Consider the following 19,052-nt stretch of genomic DNA (forward strand, 5'->3'; position numbering starts at 1 on the left):
TTGGGCTACAGATACAAGAAAGCCCCAACTCAAAGGGGTTTAAATAGTAGGTCCACAGATGAGGCTTTTCCAGATGTGGTACAGCAAGGCCCCAGCTCAACCTCTACAATTTCCTTTTCTCTGCCCACTTTGTATGTTGACTTCATCAGCAGGTTTGTGGCAAATGGCTACTACTTCCAGGTATTTCGTCCAGACATGACAACATCTACAGGAAGAAAGGGACCATCTCTTTCCATGTTTCTTTCTTAGGAATGAACTCAGAAATCTTTTTTCAGTCTTCCTTCTTATCTTGTTAGCAAATTTGGAACACGCTCCCTTTCTAAACCAATCACAGGCTTTAGGAATGAGATTGTCATCATGGGCTTAAACTATGCCCTAGAGATGGGAAGAGCGTGTCAGCTTCCCATTGACCAAAATGGCTCCATGAAGAAGAGTAAACTCATGAGCAAAATCACGTTGCTTTTAGGAAGTAGGAGGGAGAGTGAGTATTGAATTTGCAACAAACAGTGTCTGCTACGCCTACCTTTTCTAGGCACCTATGCAATTTGCAAGTCTTTTTATCCTCAACCAAAGCAAGGCAGGCTATTTCTACATACTCAGAGGAGTTTATAACTTGCTTTTCCAGTTCTTTCATTTGCTTGCTGGAAAACATCTGGATCACAGCTGCCACCTCTCAGAACTTTCCCCACGTGTCTCTCCTCATTTGGTAAAACATACACCTCTATTCTTCCTTCTTCCTTGCCTTGAGACAGCTTTAGTCCTTCATTTTTCATTGATGTTAGAATAGTTTGGCTTGGCCTGGCAAGGAATGTCTGTGTTGGGCCCCTTTTTTAGTACAGACAAACTCCCAGCTCCCCACCCCCAGACTCAGCCTGTTTTCCTCACCTCTCAGAATATGCAAGCACCAACCTGTCGTTCAGTGACTCTCCCCCCATTAATCTTGACGTTTGCGAGACAATTCCTCACTTTGCCACCTCACCCCGGGGAAAGCTAACAAGTTCTTCATGTTGTGTAGGGTGCTTTTGTCTGTTTCTTTGTTTCTTTGTTTTCTTGATCACTACAGGGACATTGTAAAGGGGTGACAAACTAACAACCACGTGGAAGTAACCGAGGCTACAGAATTTTACCAAGTCCCTAAAGTCATAGTGTCTAGTCCATGGTCTCTGAATTTCTCCAGAAATGGTCATCTGATACCCTGAGTGAGAAGCGCACTGAAATTCTCCCTTCCAGTCCTGCCTTTGGACACACCAACCCCTTTTTCCCAGCAAGGCTCCATTCCTAACTGTCGACCTGCAGAGCAGGTTAAGGCAGAAAATCCATGTCCCCTCTCTCCCCAGCAGACTCTCATGATGGGGCAGGACCTGGACTCTGTAGAATGAATGCTCAGGCCTGCTGAGACCTTCCATCTGAGGCAGTGGAGGTCATCAAGAACCTGAACTCTCCTTGGTAGGAGCAGGCGAGGTGCAAAATGGGGGACAGCAGGCAGCAGCCCTGAATCAGGAGTGGCAACGAATGAGGATCAAAGGTGGCAGCACCATTCCAGGGGGTTAGAACCAGGAGAGATAGGGACAGAGTGAGGATTCAGGCAAGTCAAGCAAGAAGCTGTCTGCTGCTCATTCTTATGGGCTATTTAGAGAGACCACCATGATACATTACCCATGCTGTAGTTGACTTGCCTGTTGGGAATATACCCAGCCTATGAAGATGGCTGCAAAAAGGGGAGGGGATGTTCAAAGGAGGAGGGATTCAGACTAACAACAGCTTCCCCCTCTGGATTTCTAAAAGATGCTAAGTAATTTTCATCTAAATTTACGGAACTGAAAATATCGATTGCCAAGAGGCTGACAATGAGACAATCTGTGAGTGAAAATGAATTCGTATCTTCCATTCTAACAGAAATACAGTTGATTCTAGCCACCTTTTCCATACTGTTAAAGAGAAATAATGCATTATGCATTATTAAATAATGCATTATGCATTATTAAATAATGCATTATTAAATAATGCATTAACATGCATTAAATAATTTAATGCATTAACATGCATTAAATAATGCATTATTAAATTAATGCATTATTAAATAATGCATTAACATGCATTGCTTTCTAGATTGCTGTATTTAAATGATCTCACATTTCCCTAAGCATACAGTGACTAAGCAGGTAGGGAATTGGCTAAGCTCATGAAAGATGATGAGAAGATCATAATGCCTGTGGATACTTCACAAGCAAATACCTAACTGCAGACTGCACTCCCAATATGACTTGAGAGAATTCTGAACCTTGTTCTTGCAGGTCACTTCATAGTAACCTGTTCTTCACCTCAGCAAGGGTCTAGGAACCTGTAGATTTAGAGAAAAATAGAGAGAGTAATATTTAAAATTAGTATTAAAGGTTAAAATAGAACAAGTCTCAAGAACAGTTTCATAAGTAGAAAAAGCTATTTATTCATAGTCTTTCATTTTTCATTCCTTCAACAATTAATAACCAAGAGCCAGGCACCTAGAATGCACCCAAGGAGCTCGCAGTATAATGGGAAAGACAGATGGGAAACAGCCTATTGTAATACAATGTGATGGGTGATATCAGAAGGAAGTACAGGTTACCAAGGGAGTAAGACACAAGAAAATGATCACGCAACCCAGTTTTGGTATGGGGGGTCGGGGGACGGAGGCTTAGAAAATGTTTCCTCTAGGAATTTACTTTAAAAGTTAAACATGAAGGTCATATAGTTAACCAGGTGAATAGGAGGTTAACAACATTCCATGCTCTAAGGCAAGAAAGTATGGAGTAGTCAAGGAACACTACTGATGATTTATCACATGCTTACAATACTTATTATTTATTACATGCTTTTTGCCAAATGCTGTTCTAATTGCTTTACATTAATGATCTCATTTAATCCTTACAATAATACCATGAGGCAGGTATACTATTAATTTCTTTATTTTATAGATGAGGAAACTGAAACTCAGTGAAATCATCACTTGCCTGAAGTTACACAGCTAGTAGATAGCAGAATTCATGTGCTTAACCACTTAATAGACCCTCAACTGGAAGAACAGAAAGAAGTTCAGTGTGACTGGTGAGAAGAGAGTGGATTTAAGAGCAATTTTTGAAAAAGCTCCTGTGAGCTATTGTGAAAGAAGCTGGTGACTACCTGGGTGTGGAGTGGAGGGCAGAGTGGGTGGGAGCAGAGGGTGTACACAGAGCCATTCACTGAGGGATCAGCGCCATCGTACATGCGGATGGTGCACAGGGCTGCTTTCATAAGGGGGGCCATTAAACTGCTGTATCACAGAGCAAATTTTCACTATAATTTGTAAAATAACCATTTGCTACACTTTGGGAGCCCTCAGGATAAATTGCTTAAAGGTTTTATATGACATTAAATATATACAGTAAAGAACTCCCCTTTGCTGATAGTATTCTGGAATGGATTAGCCCTCAATCAACTAGTAGTGGACCCCAGAAACCTGGGATTGAGTAACAGAGATTAAGGAAGCTACTGTAGCCCAGGTCCCCCGGGCTGGGCTTGTCTGAGGGAGCCTCGGCAGTGGGGGTGGCTTAGAGACCTAGATGAGCCCGAGAAGGTAAGATCTGTCCATTGGAAAGGATTGGAGTCACTTTCAAATATTGTTAACCATGTGGAAAAAATAGACTCTACTATATCTGCAGGTCACACAACACATTTCGGTAAAACAGCCCCTCATGTTACTGAGAGCTGAGCACAATGACAAATGTTTTTGACCCAGTGGACATGAGAGAACAATGAGCCTTATTCTAATTAATCATCCCCAAAAGAAAGCATGCAAGATTATGGCCTAGGAATAGATGCCAAGATCCATGAGTGTCTGGCCCAGAAGTCCTTAGGTGGGCACAAGCTGTGCTCAGCTCCACGTTTATAGGCATGCATAGGGATTCCTTCAGCTCAACCCAAGCACTGAGTTCTCAGGAAATAGTCATTTACATAGAGGACCTGCCCATTTTGTAAGATTAACGGGCAGGGATGAGATGAGCCACGGTGAAGTCAATACAACTCAGCAAACAATTAAAGGCACTTACTATGTACCAAGCACCATTCAAACTGACTGTCTCCCTGCAATCACAGTCATATGGAGGGATGGACATGTGTATAAAACATAAAAGTGCCCTAGCTCCAAGTTATGCTATAAAAGAGGTGCAATGAGGGTATAAAGGGAGGGAGAGATCAACTTTAACCAGAGGGTGTGAGACAGAGGAAAACATTAGCAACAGTTCCACAAAGGAAAAGGTATTTGAACAGTCTTTAAAATGCATAGGGAGAAAATTCCAGATAGTTGGAGAAGATAGTTAAGGAACTATAAGCTCAGTCTAAGGGTCAGGAAATAACAGTAAACATTTTACACCCTACCATATTTCATAAAATAATTGCTTTCCCTACCCTTGGCTGTAGCTGTGTTTTTCTGCTCTTGTTCCAGTCATTAGGACAAATAGGAAACGGCACATTAGGCAAAGATCGCATGGAAGGGAGTGGATAATGTAATTTTAAAAAGGAGAAATGTTATGAATAGCTGATATTTTTAGAGCATTATCTTTCTTGTTCACAATGGGTTTTGGTTTCCAGCCTGATGAAATGTAAATTTTACAAGGTCTGAGGGAAACCAAGACATGGGAGACTGATGCCGAGAATGAGGAGACTCATAAAGCCTGTCTAAGAGGTCGGGGAGGGTGGCAGCTGTGATCTGTCAGAGTCCTGGCTGAAAAGCTCTGCTCGCTGTTCTGCCTCGTTCGAGGGCTCCTCCATGACAAGACTCCCATTGGGATTCCAGACACCTAGGTAAGCTGCAGGATTTATAGAGAAGGCATGGCCACCAGTATACTTCCTTTAAACTCATGATTTCATACCTCAAATGGGCTCCCAGCACCGTCAGCCATCCTACTGTGATCTTCTAGCACGTGTGTCCCCCCACCTCCACCCCATGATTCTTACACCTTCTCTTCCCTCTTCAAGCCTTCCTAGACCTCCCTACCTCTCACTTGTAGCAGATGACCTTGTCTTCCATTTTATAGAGAAAATTTAAGCTATCAGATAGGAGGATCCCTCTCATCTTCCTTTGCCAAACTCCCAGCTCACCATCTTCATTTCCTTCCTCCCTTTGTTATGACCAAGGAGAAGTTTCTCCACCTTTCTAAGGTCTGTCCCTACTTTCTTTTTTCAAAGAATTTATTCCTTTGGTCCTCCCCTTTCTCTCATCTCCTCTACTGGATCATTTCTATCCACATTCAAATGTGCTTTCATCCCTTGACCCACTTTTTCAGCTACTTGTTCCCCTGACAGTCTTCTATTCCCTGTCCTTGTCAAATTCCTGTCTACGTCTCCCCCTTTCTCACCTCCCATTCTTCCCTCAGTCCGTTCCAAACTGTCTTTGCTCCTACTGTGTAACCAAAGCTCCTCTTGCCCTCCATGTTATCCAATCCAATAGTTGCCTTTTCTGTACTTATCTGACTCGGGCTCTCAAAAGTGTGTGCGTGACACACTTAATGCTCCCTCCTTGACACACTCTCCTTTTGTTATCAAATGGGGGTCCCACTGCGCGCTGCTTACAAAATCACTACTCACAAATAGTAGAAAGGAACGGTGCCTTTAATCAGAATGCTGGCAATCTGGGGAGATGGTGGACTCAGTGTCCCCAAAAACCACCTCCAAAGATTCTGCTCAGCCATGAAACTTTTAAAGGGAAGGAGGGAAGTAATCTCAGTTAGTCATTGGAATGGGGGTCAGAGTGGTCACCATCCCCCCACTGCATGTAGGCTCGTTCACTCTAGATGTTATCTTGTTCACACAGTTTGGTCACATGGTTTGTTTGGGAGATTACTGAAGGGGAAGCTAGGGAAGAGATCTGGTCATCTGTTAATTACTTATTCTTCATTTCTACCTCTTTGATCTACGGAAAGAACCAACAAGTTAGGCAAGGTATCATGTAATTAAAAGATTTGAAAGGTGTGCGTGAGCTGGAGATGAGTAGAGCATGGGGGTGCCTGACTTAAAAGGGGTAAGAGACCTGTACTCAGAAAACTATAAGTTACTGATGAAAGAAATCAAAGACGACACAAACAGATGGAGAGATATACCATGTTCTTGGATCGGAAGAATCAATATTGTGAAAATGACTATACTACCCAAAGCAATCTACAGATTCAATGCAATCCCTATCAAATTACCAAGGATATTTTTCACAGAATTAAAACAAAAAATTTTACCTTTTGTATGGAAACACAAAAGACCCCGAATAGTGAAAACAATCTTGAGAAAGAAAAACGAAGCTGGAGGAATCAGGCTCCTGGACTTCAGACTATACTACAAAGCTACAGTAATCAAGACAGTATGCTACTGGCACAAAAACAAATATAGATCAATGGAACAGGATAGAAAGTCCAGAGATAAACCCATGCACCTATGGTCACCTAATCAATGACAAAGGAGGCAAGAATAAACAATGGAGAAAAGACAGTCCCTTCAATAAGTGGCACTGGGAAAACTGGACAGCTACATGTAAAAGAATGAAATTAGAACACTCCCTAACAGCATACACAAAAATAAACTCAAAATGGATTAAAGACCTAAATGTAAGGCTGGACACTATAAAACTCTTAGAGGAAAACATAGGCAAAACACTCTTTGACATAAATCGCAGCAAGATCTTTTTTGACCCACCTCCTAGAGTAAGGGAAATAATCAAAAATAAACAAATGGGACCTAATGAAACTTAAAAGCTTTTGCACAGCAAAGGAAACTACAAACAAGACGAAAAGACAATCCTCAGAATGGGAGAAAATATTTGCAAAGGAAGCAACTGGCAAGGGGTTAATCTCCAAAATATACCAGCAGCTCATGCAGCTCAATATCAAAAAACAAACAACCCAACCAAAAAATGGGCAGAAGACCTAAATAGACATTTCTACAAAGAAGACACACAGATGGCCAAGAGGCACATGAAAAGATGCTCAACATCACTAATTATTAGGGAAATGCAAATCAGAACTACAATGAGGTATCACCTCAGACCAGACAGGATGGCCATCATCAAAAAGTCTACAAACAATAAATGCTGGAGAGGATGTGAAGAAAAGGGAACCCTCCTACATTCTAGGTGAGAATGTAAATTGATACAGCCACTATGGAGAACAGTCTGGAGGTTCCTTAAAAAACTAAAACTAGAACTACCATATGACCCAGCAATCCCACTCCTGGGCATATACTCAGAGAAAACCATAATTCCAAAAGATACATGCACCCCAGTGTTCATTGCAGCACTATTTGCAATACACAGGACATGGAAGCAACCTAAATGTCCATCAACAGAGGAATGGATAAAGAAGATGTGGTACATATATACAATGGAACATTCCTCAGCCATAAGAAGGAATAAAACTGTGTCATTTTCAGAGACATGGATGGACCTAGAGACTGTCATACAGAGTGAAGTAAGTCCGAAAGAGAAAAACAAATATCATATATTAATGCACATATGTGGAATCTAGAAAAATGGTACAGATGAACCTATTTGAGAGAACAAACATATGGACACCAAGGGGGGAAGGGGTGGTGGTGGGATGAACTGGGAGATTGAGATTGACATATATACACTACTATGTATAAAATAGATAACTAATGAGAACCTACTGTATAGCACAAGGAACTCTACTCAGTGCTCTGCGGTGACCTAAATGGGAAGGAAATCCAAAAAGGAGGGGATATTTGTATACGTATAACTGATTCACTTTGCTCTACAGCGGAAACGAACACAACATTGTAAAAAATGTTATTCCAAAAAAAAAAAAATCGTCACAGGAAAAAAAAAGTTAATTACAATATAGCTTTGCTAAAGTGACAAGAAAATGGGCTTCCTGCTGAGGGCAGTTTCCTGGAAAGAGCTGCTTACACTCTCTCAACTCCCAGGACTCCATGCTCTCCGGGTTCTCCTCTTACCTCTGTGGCTGCTACTTCTCAGCTCCTCCACAGGCTCCTCCTCCACCTGAACTAAGGACAGAGATGCCTGTGGCTTGGTCCTGGGTCCTCTTCTCAATTTTCCTCATACTATGTCCCCAGACAGTCTTATCCTTTCCCCTGGCTTTAAATACCATCTATATTCTGAATATCTCCAGCCTAGAGCTCTTCTCTCACTCACTTTGGTATATCCAACTACCAACTTGACATCTCCACCTGGATACCTCACAGGCATCAAAAATCTTGTCCAGAAGTTAATTCTTACCTCATTGCTCCTCTTCAGTTCCTCAAACATCTCCACATCTTTTGTATCCCGAGGTGTTCACACATCCTGGATCCTCTACCTGGGAGGATCTTCCCTCTGCTATAGATGTGGCTGACTTCTCATCTTTCAGGTCTGTGCTTCAGTTACTCCATCTCTGAGAGGCCTTTTCTGGCCACTCAATCTAAGCAGATTCTCTCCTCATTATTTTCTGTCATTGCACAGAGTTTGTTTCTCTCATAAAAGTTATCACAATTTGTAATTAATTTCATATTTTTTCTTTCCTTTTTTGGGCATTCTCTCCTGCTGTGCTCCGTGTTGGCAAAGGCCTTTTCTTTTGTTTTCTAATGTATCCCCAGCACATTACAAGGTGCCTGTGACTTAGCACTGGGTAGATATTTACATGAATGAAGCAGAAGATGGACTACAGGGATGGGATGACTCTGAACGTTTGGTCCACCTCCATCTTCCTCCTCTTAGTGCCCTGGAGCTCCCAATATCTGTCTGTCCACTCAGAGCCTCTCCTGGAATAAGAATAAAAGTGGATTAGAGAGCAGGAGGAAAAAGGCAAGCTGGTGCAGTACTTGATGTCTGGGGGCCCAAGGAGGATTCATGGACTAAGGCCTTTATAAAATCTTAAGGTAGAAAGATTGAAATAAATTCAATCCAGAATGAGTTTCCTCACTTCCGGCCAGGAACAGAACAAAGACATGGTTTGGTTTTCAGAAGTCCCATCTGTCCCTGAAAGGACGCCCTGTACTTCCTTCTTCTTGCTAGTGGGAAGACGAACGGGGACCTGGATTGTGAGGCCTCTGCTTCCGTCCCGACTCCAAGCTGCCTGGAGGGGTTTAGCCAGGAGACCAAGGCCAGGATGGAGGAAGAAGCATACAAGAAGGGGTGAGTCAGCCTTCAGCAGCCCTGAGGTCACCTGGCATTGCTCAAAAGATACCTTCCCACGGGCCTTTCCTGTCTCTTAGAGGATTTAGGGAAGCAACCCATGGCCCTGGGACCTCCTTGCCTGAGTAAGGAACTACATAGGAAAGAGCAGTACTGTTCCACAGGAAAGACAGGAGGAAACGAGGCAAGAGTGTGTGGTAGATAATAACTAGGCTGCCCTCTTTTTTAGGCAGAAAGCCACCAGAATGATCTGGAAATCAGGGGCCCTGGGTGGGTTCCTCTTGGTGGTGCCTGAGGCTTCCTGACACATGCCCAGAGCAGTCACGCCACTGCCAGCAGTGCCCAGGAGCAGCTGCAGCCCCACTTCCTGGAACTGCCCCAGCCATCCCTTCTTCCTGTCAAAGGAGTCCCCTTTCAGCTGCCCCCTTCTCTAATTGAGCTTCAATAGCACTTTTGGCTCGTTGTTAGTCACTGATGAGGCAGAATACTGAGCAAGGCCCCAGCTAAGCCAGGTAGAGAAGTACCTCTGTCCAGGTACCACATCCTGAGCTTCTTTCCCAGTAGCTCCTGAGGGAGATACAGCTTCCCTCTGACGTGGGACCTGTGGGCTTCGGTGTGGTGGCCACCTGCACCGTGGTGGGATTGCCCCAACCCAACTGTGCTAGCCTTAAACACTCAGCTGTAGGACAAGCAAAAATTATGTTCAAGGTAATATTAAACCTGGGAGAAGGAAGTCAGAGGGTTTCTCTTGGAAAGCCTGTCTTTTCACCCACACCTGTCCTCTGTACTTAGAATGCAGGGGAGTGAATGCTTCCATCAGCTTTGTGAACATTTACTGTGAACCTGTGTGCCTTTCACTTTCACAAAGCTTCCCAACAAGCCTGTGTGACAGGTGTCACCTTCCCCAGGTCAAACCATACACCTGGCACTTCCTCAAAATGTTCCAACATCCGTGCAATGAGTGCCAGCCTCTCCTTTTTACAGGGGAGGAGCTGAGGCTCCAAGGCCGCACAGTCCTTAGCCCTCCCAAATGGTTTGTAGAAGAATCCAGCCAGGAGACTCTGCACCCATATTTTTTCCCTGTCTCTTTTGTCACACTTTCACATAAACAGGAAGAATGGCCGAGGGGTGAGGGGAAATCATCCTGACAGGAGCCACCATAGGATGCGGTGGAGCTTCCCAGCTTTTTCCTCTTGTTTGGAACCACAGGAAGTGAGTGTGTAATCATCAGAGATGCTCAGTGCCTCCTCTAGCAACTCAGGAAAGGATGCTCCGCCCCTGGCCTTTCCAGACTCAATTGTTTGTTGTTGCCTCCCAGATACCAGGAAGGTCTAAAGAAGACCAAGGAGCTTCAAGACCTGAAGGAGGAAGAAGAACAGAAGACCGAGAGCCCTGAGGAAGCTGAAGAGGCAGAAGAAACTGAGGAAGAGGAAAAGGAGCAGAGAAGCAGGTTGGAGCCCTCGCCATTGCTGAAATGGGTCCCAATTCATTTCATTGCACAACATCCCTGGAGGTGCCAGTCCAGGGCAGTTGTGGGTCTAGGGCCCGAGTGAGCAGCCAACAGAAACCAAGAGGGCACTCATGTTGGAGGAGGAGGCAAAGGAAATCCCAAAGAGCTCAAATAGTTAATAAGAGGATGTTTGCAAGATCTGAGGGGTCAGGGGTTGTCAGGGGCTGGACCGGCAGCAGCCAGCAGTTCTCAGGAGCTGAGAAAATGCGAGGGACCACGGTTAGCTCATTGCCCAACCATTCCCATGAAAGAGCCAAGTTCAAGGAAGTTGGCCTGAAGCCCTAGAGGGGAGCTGGGACAGAGAGAACACAGGGAGGTAGGGGATGAACTCGACTTTGTGGCAAAGGAAGTGTCCAACAGGTTCTTTCCATGGTGATCAAACAAGTTTGGTCGTCTGGACATTGTTTTCACTTTGGTTTGGAAATACTTGGATTTTTCCTTTTAATATACTTTATATTTCAAGTGCATTTTCCACTAAATCATGAAAGATATATGTAACAGTAGATAGAGGTAATGTAGATCCTGCATCTTAATCAATTAATCTAATCAGCTGCTACCTTTGGGACAGGGTATGTGTCTGTGCCTCATTGCTGGCAGACTCTGGAAATCACATGCACCCAATGAATAAGGTAATAAAATGCGGATTAGAAGTGAGATGGACATGCTTCAAAACACATAGGAATGACCAGTAGAGCCTAGTTGGTGGAAGATTCAACCAGAGTGAGAGGTGTCAGCCTGCATGAGTCAACCCCAGTATTCAAGGGGAGAGCTGGAGAAAGGGCTTCTCTATTGGAAACAAACCTGTGCAAGGGCACACCACCTCCCCTAAGGAGAGAAGCCCAGTTTTCACAATGAAAGCACAGTCCCTACTCCAAGTGGCTTGTTCCTATCCTTCTTGGTCTTCTGTCCCTCCTGGGTGTCCTCTGCTCTTGTTTTCCAGGCCACCAGACTGTCTTCTCTCCTTTAATGCAGTCAAGCCCAGGCCTGGGCTTCAGCCCTTTCTTTGGCTCCCTTCAAAACAGAAACACAGGCTGGGACTTCTAACCCTTCCAAACACTGGGAAAGAACAAAAGAGAACTAAACAGAGAGAGTACATGGAATATAAACAGTCTGGTTTACAAAGCACAGGGCTGGAATCCTTATCTAGCTAATTTGATCTTGGGAGATTGTCCCTCCCATTTCATGAAATCCCAGAGGAAGTGAGCCTGTGCCCGGCTTCCCCTCTGTCCAGCTCCTGGTCAGCAGCACATGGCAATGGCCGCCCTTTGCATCCAACATCCAAGAGTATCCTCTTGGTCCTGCTGAGGATACTGAAAGGCCTCGTTCTCTTTCCCAACTTCTGCTCCCTCTCAGATTCACTTCTTGGTCTTATGAACATGCCTGTACCTCAGGTGGTGGATACCAGGCATCAGCACAGCCCTGAGATGGGTCCTCAGCCTTCAGCACATTGTGTAGCTTCACCTGTTCAGGCCCAGCAGTGTGGCATCATCTTCTCTATAACGACAGACACTGCTATCATAGAAACTGTCCACCCACAGTTATAGGGTCCCTTCCTCACCTGTCACCGAAGCCAGACTAGCCCCGAGAGCTGTTGTGTTCAGCGCCAGGCAATCCATTCATTCGCAAATCCCTTACATACACAGTTGCCTATAGGCACCTGTACTCAAGCATGATTCCCCCCACGAAATTTTGGCATCTCATTAACAAGCAAGGTCTAAGGTTATTAAAAGTTCCATGTCCTACTTAGTGCATTTTAAAAACACTGAGCTAACCCCAGCAGCTGGCCCCTTATTTAAGAGATTCAGCATCAAACACTAGAGTCTTTTTATCTGAATCTCTCCTCTATTATAATAATATGTAATAATATAATCTGTTTTCAATATTACTTTCTGGAGGATCAGCTTAAGTGAACTTTGGGTGAATCCATCCAATATCTTACCCATATTAAAACACAGAACACAGTCTTCTGACATTTAGGTAATGCATGGAACAAGCGGGACTCATAAGATGCAACAGGGAACTGTTGTCTTTTCTCCCACTGTCTGTTCACACTGGCCTTTTGGGGTTAAGATGATATTAGGCAGACTCCTTTACTCTTCCAATAACTCTCAGAAAATAGAAGTCCTCTGGTCAAGTTTAAGTCCCAAGAATAACCTCATTTCAGTAATGAAAATGGCCAGTTCCCTGAAATAGTCAAAAGCCTGAACTTCTCCCCATACCCCCTGGCCTCCAGCTCCACTCTGCTTCAGGAAGGAAGCTTATAGTGGAGACAGAGCTGACTTCTTGCTCTCTGCCACTCCCACCCTCCACCCCAGCTGTGCTAATGCAGCGCCTGACCTCTCCAGAGCTAACGTTGGGAAAGGGGGTGGAGATCAAGGGTAGGAAAGGTATTACCTGACTGGTCTTCTTGTGAGCGGGTTCCAGGCCTTAGCAGGCATTTAAGGTTGACCTTCTGATTTTGTTCAGTGTGGTGTTTTATGGGACCTTCAGAGAAAAGCACCCCTCCTACCCCCCAGCTCACACATGTTCACACCATTTCTGAGGATCTCTCAACTGCAGGTCCCCTTATGAGGTCGAATGCAGCTCTTCTGGCCAGCTACTTAAAATCCCTCTCTCAGTCCTTGGGCAGCTGGAAGTATACCCTCCACGCTCAGCTTCTAGGTAGCATTTCCGGGCAGGGTCTATGACATCCCATGCCAGCCCTCCTTCTCCTGACTACATCCAGTTACTGTGAAATATGCCCCTTTGACCCACTAGTGGTGGGAGGATGGTTTTCCGTATCGTGGCCCCCTGCTCTGATGCCACCAAGCAGTTCAGCAAGATTCTCACTCTTCACATCTCTCAGGTGGGAGTCACGCACAGTCTACTCACTGTGCCCCCAAATTACAACATATCGAGCTCGCCAAGCAGCATCTCCGAAGCCCCTCTCTCCAGGCCCAGGTGAGGGGGCAGCAACCTCACCCTTCCCAATGGAGGAGTAGGTAGACCTCAGAACAACCACAAATGGATTTCCAAAGGAATTCTATTTCTAATCTAATTCCATTTCTAACAACTTTTGTAGGCTGGAAAAGGGTAACCAGCTAAGGGTCACGAAGCCAGATCTTGCCCTCCTCCTTTGCCAGCCCACTTAAGGATGGGGTGAGAGTGGGATTCTCCCTGCTCCAGCAGCTTGTTTTGGAACACAGAAATACAGCCCAAAAGAGAGACTGTGTCTTAGCATCCAGTTGTATCTGAATAGAAATTAAAGAAACTAAATGGGGCTGAAAGAAACTAAGCTTCCACTTCCAAATTCTCTCTCCCCAACAGTCGTGAAAGTGGCCAATGATTTTCACCTCAGCTCATGTACTCACTGTTTTGCTTTGCTTAATTGTTCCTGAAACAATCATCAGTGGGTCCCACATGGAAGAGAAACCAACCAGTGCTTTAGCATCCAAGGCAGGCACTCTGAGCATCTGATCCCTTTCTACGGAAGGGTATGTGTTGAGTCTCTGTACCACTGTCAGGCACCTAGCTCTCTGCTATTAGAATAGCAGAGAGAGAGAATAGCTAATCTGCTATTAGCTCTCTGAATTAGAGCTCTCTGCTTCTCAGCAAATGGTCTGCATATTTCAGTGTCTGTGTGAGCCTCAGGATCTTCAGAAAGACCTCATGTCCCTTTTCTCACCTCTTTCATTTGGTGATCCTCAGTATTCTCACTGTTATTTTTTAAAATAGATCCGGGATTAGAAACAGGAAGAAATTCTAGCTTAATGAATGTGTCCAAGGCTTCTCCAGAGAGCTCTAAGAATGGACTCTTCAAAGCAGACCATCTGACCAAATGTCTTTTCAAGGGGCCACAAAAAAGAGTGGAAAAATTGAAAGGCAGTGGGGAAAAGAGGAAGAGGGAAAAGTGGAGTGAAGCAGGCAAAAAACAGAGGGGGAGCGTTGAAAGGGAAGGAGGGAAGAGAGAAAAGAGAGAGATGAGAGGGAAGAGAAAAGTGTGGAGAGAGCAGAGAAAGTGGAGGAGGGGTTATTTGGGAATGAAGTTTAATAGGGCTGAGAAAGTCACCAGAGGTTGCTGGAGGCCCCGGGACAGTTTGAAGTGAGCTCTTGAGGTTGATCTGGTTCCTTGAATTACTTGTCCAGTTATTAATTACTCGACGTTGAGAGTCTTCTAGGAGTTTATCACAGTGCTTCCACTCTAGATACAGTCAGATGTGGAACTGAGGACAACAAATTAGGCATCTGAACATGGAGGCGGGGGACAGGTTAGAACTCGGAACTGATCACTGGTACCACTAAGTGCAGAAAAGCTGTTGGTCCTGTCTGGTTGCATGGGAGAATGGGTCAGCCAACCTGGTATCTTGGGGCTTGGGGGAGTTCAGATATCAGTGACCATCTCATGAGTAGATGAGGGCATGTGCGAATGGATGAATGGTCACACAAATAAGTAGCGTGTTCTAGCCTAGACTCTCCCAATATAAAGGCTATAGACTGGTGGCATCAAAATCACCTGGGGAAAAATTTTTAACTATAGATTCTTAGACCATACCTTTGGAGATTCTTATTCAGTAGACCTGGGGTATTTTGATTAATTGCTGCCAAACAACACTATGCACAGCTGAGTTTGAGAACCACGGCGCAAGACAACATGGAGAGTATTCCAGATGGAACTTCTGGGCATCGTATATATGCCCAATATACTAAACCCTCCACCTATGTTTTTCATTTGACAGCAAACTTGAAGAATTGGTTCATTTCCTACAAGTCATGTATCCCAAACTCTGTCGGCACTGGCAAGTCGTCTGGATGATGGCCGCAGCAATGCTGGTCTTGACTGTTGTGCTGGGGCTCTACGGTTCCTATAACTCTTGTGTGGAGCAGGCCGACGGGCCCCTTGGGAAATCCACTTGCTCGGCAGCCCAAAGGGACTCATGGTGGAGCTCAGGACTCCAGCATGAGCAGCCTACAGAGCAGTAGGAAACCCGACACCCGGCCAGTGCCCTGCTCCAGCACACAGCCTGCTGCCCTTTCCCCAAGCATGATGTGTCAGGCCTGGGCACGGGCACACCACTGCTGCCGTCAGGGGAACAAGCAGGGGTTCTTTCACACTCGGCACCCCTATGGGAGCTATTCACACACAGTAACTGATGTTCTTGGAGGATCAACAAAAAGCATCAGTGGAAAAAGAAGTGGCCTTCACCAGGGAACTCCGACGGAAGGGACAGTTGCCTGCGCCAGCTCAGATGGCTGGGGAGAAACAAAACACCTTCTTTATAGGCTACAGTGCGAAGCCCCCTCCCCCTCCCCATTTTCCTCTCTGCCATTGATCGGAAATCTGGAAGGACTGTGTCTAAAGGCTAACTCTGCCCCCAAGGATCAGACCTGGAATTTGGAGCCTCACATGAATATCTTCCCATTTCCCATCTCATTCTTACTGACTCTCCTTCAGCCTTCCCTTCTCCCCTTTGCAATCAGAGTTTCTCTTTACAGAAGTCAGAAAGGTTTATCAGAAAAACGTTTAGGCTGCTTTTTAGCTCAGTGCTTGAAATGAAGTGGGAAGATGTAAATGAACATATATTCCTCTGTACACATACACAGAGCGCACACACACACAGCACACGCATGCATGAAGCCACCTACCCTCCAAACGTGTGCTCTGGGTATGTGTTAGGGTTAAAGCCAACCCACAGATTTTCACTAGGTGTGGGGCAGCCACCAGGCACCTGTTCAGTGAGCTTTCTACGTGGGCTTAAGATGTTTGAGAAACACTGAAAACTCATGGCTTCCATGGCGAACTTGCTGGTCTCCATTTCCAGGGCTAATTCTGAGCTGCTGTAGAGCACAGTCTATCCCCTCTTTGTTCTCTCTGGTTGAGAGCAGTTAACCCGCCTCTCAGGGGGAAAGAGGAGACAATGCACTTTCAGCTTCGCTGTGCCCACATGCGAGTGTGCATCTCCACTGCAGTGTTCCAGTTTCAATGGCGTTTCCAACCAAAGTGTAGGTCTCAGAGCATTCCCATTGTTTAGCAGAAAACTGAGAGTGCGTCCCACCTCCAGCTGGACTTCTCACTCCACCTTGACAGCTGCCACCTGCCTTCTTGCCTCATCAGTTCTGGGGGGCGCTGGTTTCTGTGTGGGTTTTATGGTGGTGGCTTTGCTGTTGTTTTTGTTTTGCTGTTGACATTTGTTTTTGTTTCTGACACTCGTATAGAACTTACTGTGAGCCAAACACTGTATTAGGTATTATATAGGGATTCATTCAATGAGTCCTCAAGAAAAAGAAAAAAACTGTGACTCTTCCCATTTTCAGATAAGGAAACTGAAGCACAAAACAAGCAAAGTAACTTGCCAAGGATACCCAGTTAGTAAATCATGGGGCTGGAAGTCACACCCAGCCAGGCTGGCCCCAGGGGCTGTGCTCTCAACCCCTGCACTAAATTGATTCTTCCAAAGGCCTCCTAACTGGACATCCTACATTCCAGTCCCACTCCCCTGAGTGGCCCTTCAGCCACTCCAAGCCATTTCTGGTTCCCAGACTAAATTGTTTTCTCTCACTAGTTTTTCTTCTGCCGCTCTCCTCTTTTCTTCTGGTCACTCCTCAGGACCAAGTGCAAAAATCATCCCCTCCATTACACCTTTAATGGCCTCCCTCCAACTCCCCACCATGCCCCACATAATAGGTCACACCCTTCTCTGTGCTTTCTGGCACTTTTTAAACATTTTCATTACTACTACTAATGACCATTACTACAGTGTATCAGAATAACTTATTTATGTGTCTGCCTTTCCTAGCATTTTTCCTCAAAGACAAGAACCATGTCTTACCCATTCTCTGGGTAAGTGCCTAGCATGGTGGCCGATGCTTGGGAGGGTATCATTAAATGTTGGTCAAAAGAACAAGTGAGCATTCAAGGGGGTGGAGAGCAGTCTGGGAACAGCCGACGTTTTGCATACTTCCCAACACCAGCATCATCACCACCAACAACTCAACGAAAAAAATAACACCTTTATTAGCCTCGACTTATTCCAGTATTTTTCAGTCTCCTCTGTGACCTGATTAGCAACATTTCCAAGCTCAAGGGCTAGGCTTGATGCAACCACTCCTTTCAGAAAGACCCACCTAGGTTAGGCCCCACTGTGAAAGCAGCCTGTTGTTCTAAGGGAGGCATCCTTTCCAGTGGCTAGAAAACCACTGTGAGAGAAGCCCAAGCCAGGGTTGACCAAGGATGTGCCATTAAGGTAAAGAGGTGCAGATCATGGCAGACGGACTTTGGCCGCATGGATGGATGGTTTGCCCTGCCTCTTCCAGGGCGACTGGATACACTGGAGGACGTTGAGGCCCTCAAAGCCAAAGACAGGATACAAATGGCGCTCCAGAGAGGCTGGCTGTGGGGCAGGACTCTAGGCTGGCAACATCCAGTCTCAGCCTCCCGTGAAGAAGGACGAGGCGGAGCTGGCCCATCACCCACTTGGTCACAGGGTTCCCACCTTTGCTTCCTGTTGAGACAAAGGCCAGGAGAGAAGCTGCAGTGAGCTCTTGACCCTCCAGCTGCTCCACAGAAAGGCCTGCAAGAATGCTTCCAGGCCAGGCCCTCAGCCAAACGACTCTGTGAGTAAAGGGAGGTTGAGGACGAGAAGGAACAAAAGAGTACCCACGTTTCCAAGGGCATTCCTGAAACAGGACTCCGGGTAATTCTTCAAGAAAAGCAAAGATGACCTGAGGCAATTGGAACTGTTGCCAAAGCAGCAGTGAAATGGACAGAAACAGGCCCTGTATTTCCAACAGTGATATTGATCTGAAATAAAAGTTCCCTTCAAAATGCCTCTGAGGTCTGACATTTCTGCTTGGCCCTAGGACTCTCTGTATTGCTCCCTGTGTACAGCCTGGCCGCATAAGTGGAGAGGGAGATGCTGGTTTTGTGTATCACTGGTTGTCAGCTCCTAACGTTGTTAAACCTCACACAGGTGTGCTAGCCTTGAAATATAGAGTGTCACATACCTGAGTTTGAAAATAAAAGCACATTTCCAAACCTTTGGCAGCAGCTGAATGCCTCCTCATTTTGTGGAGCTGGGCCACAACCTTGCCCAACCCTGAATTAGAATCTACTTTTGGATAACAGTGCCTCCCAGAAGTCCCCAGCCCTCGGGTCACTATGGGCTCCCTCCCAGGGGCTGGATCAGTTCCTCTCCTTCTCATCCTCATTCCTGATCCTAGTTTCCTGTATCTTCCTGGCCTACGTTTCTTTGTTTGTTTGTTTCTTGTTTTTTTGTTTTAATTCATACATTTTGCTGTGATAGAGACTGTTAAGTTTTCACCAGTCTGATTTCCACATCTAGATTTTATTTTTTTTTAAGATTTTTTCAATGTGGACCATTTTTAAAGTCTTTTGTTGAATTTGTTACAATATTGTTT

The 19,052-nt window shown here is 45.3% G+C and overlaps 1 protein-coding gene across 5 annotated transcripts in view; it reads left to right on the top strand.

The window, feature by feature from the left end:
* The window catches only part of IRAG1 (inositol 1,4,5-triphosphate receptor associated 1), a 177,851-nt gene extending 158,799 nt beyond the window's left edge, over positions 1 to 19,052 (top strand). For all 5 annotated transcript variants that reach the window (XM_079929977.1, XM_079929978.1, XM_079929974.1 and 2 more), the window contains 3 exons: positions 9,029 to 9,148; positions 10,467 to 10,598; positions 15,374 to 19,052. In XM_079929977.1, coding sequence (XP_079786103.1) covers positions 9,029 to 9,148; positions 10,467 to 10,598; positions 15,374 to 15,617 — 496 coding nt within the window. In that variant the 3' untranslated portion in view covers positions 15,618 to 19,052. The remainder of the gene's footprint in view (positions 1 to 9,028; positions 9,149 to 10,466; positions 10,599 to 15,373) is intronic.

The sequence above is a fragment of the Stenella coeruleoalba genome (assembly GCF_951394435.1).
Source record: "Stenella coeruleoalba genome assembly, chromosome: 8".
NCBI classification, from domain to species: domain Eukaryota; kingdom Metazoa; phylum Chordata; class Mammalia; order Artiodactyla; family Delphinidae; genus Stenella; species Stenella coeruleoalba.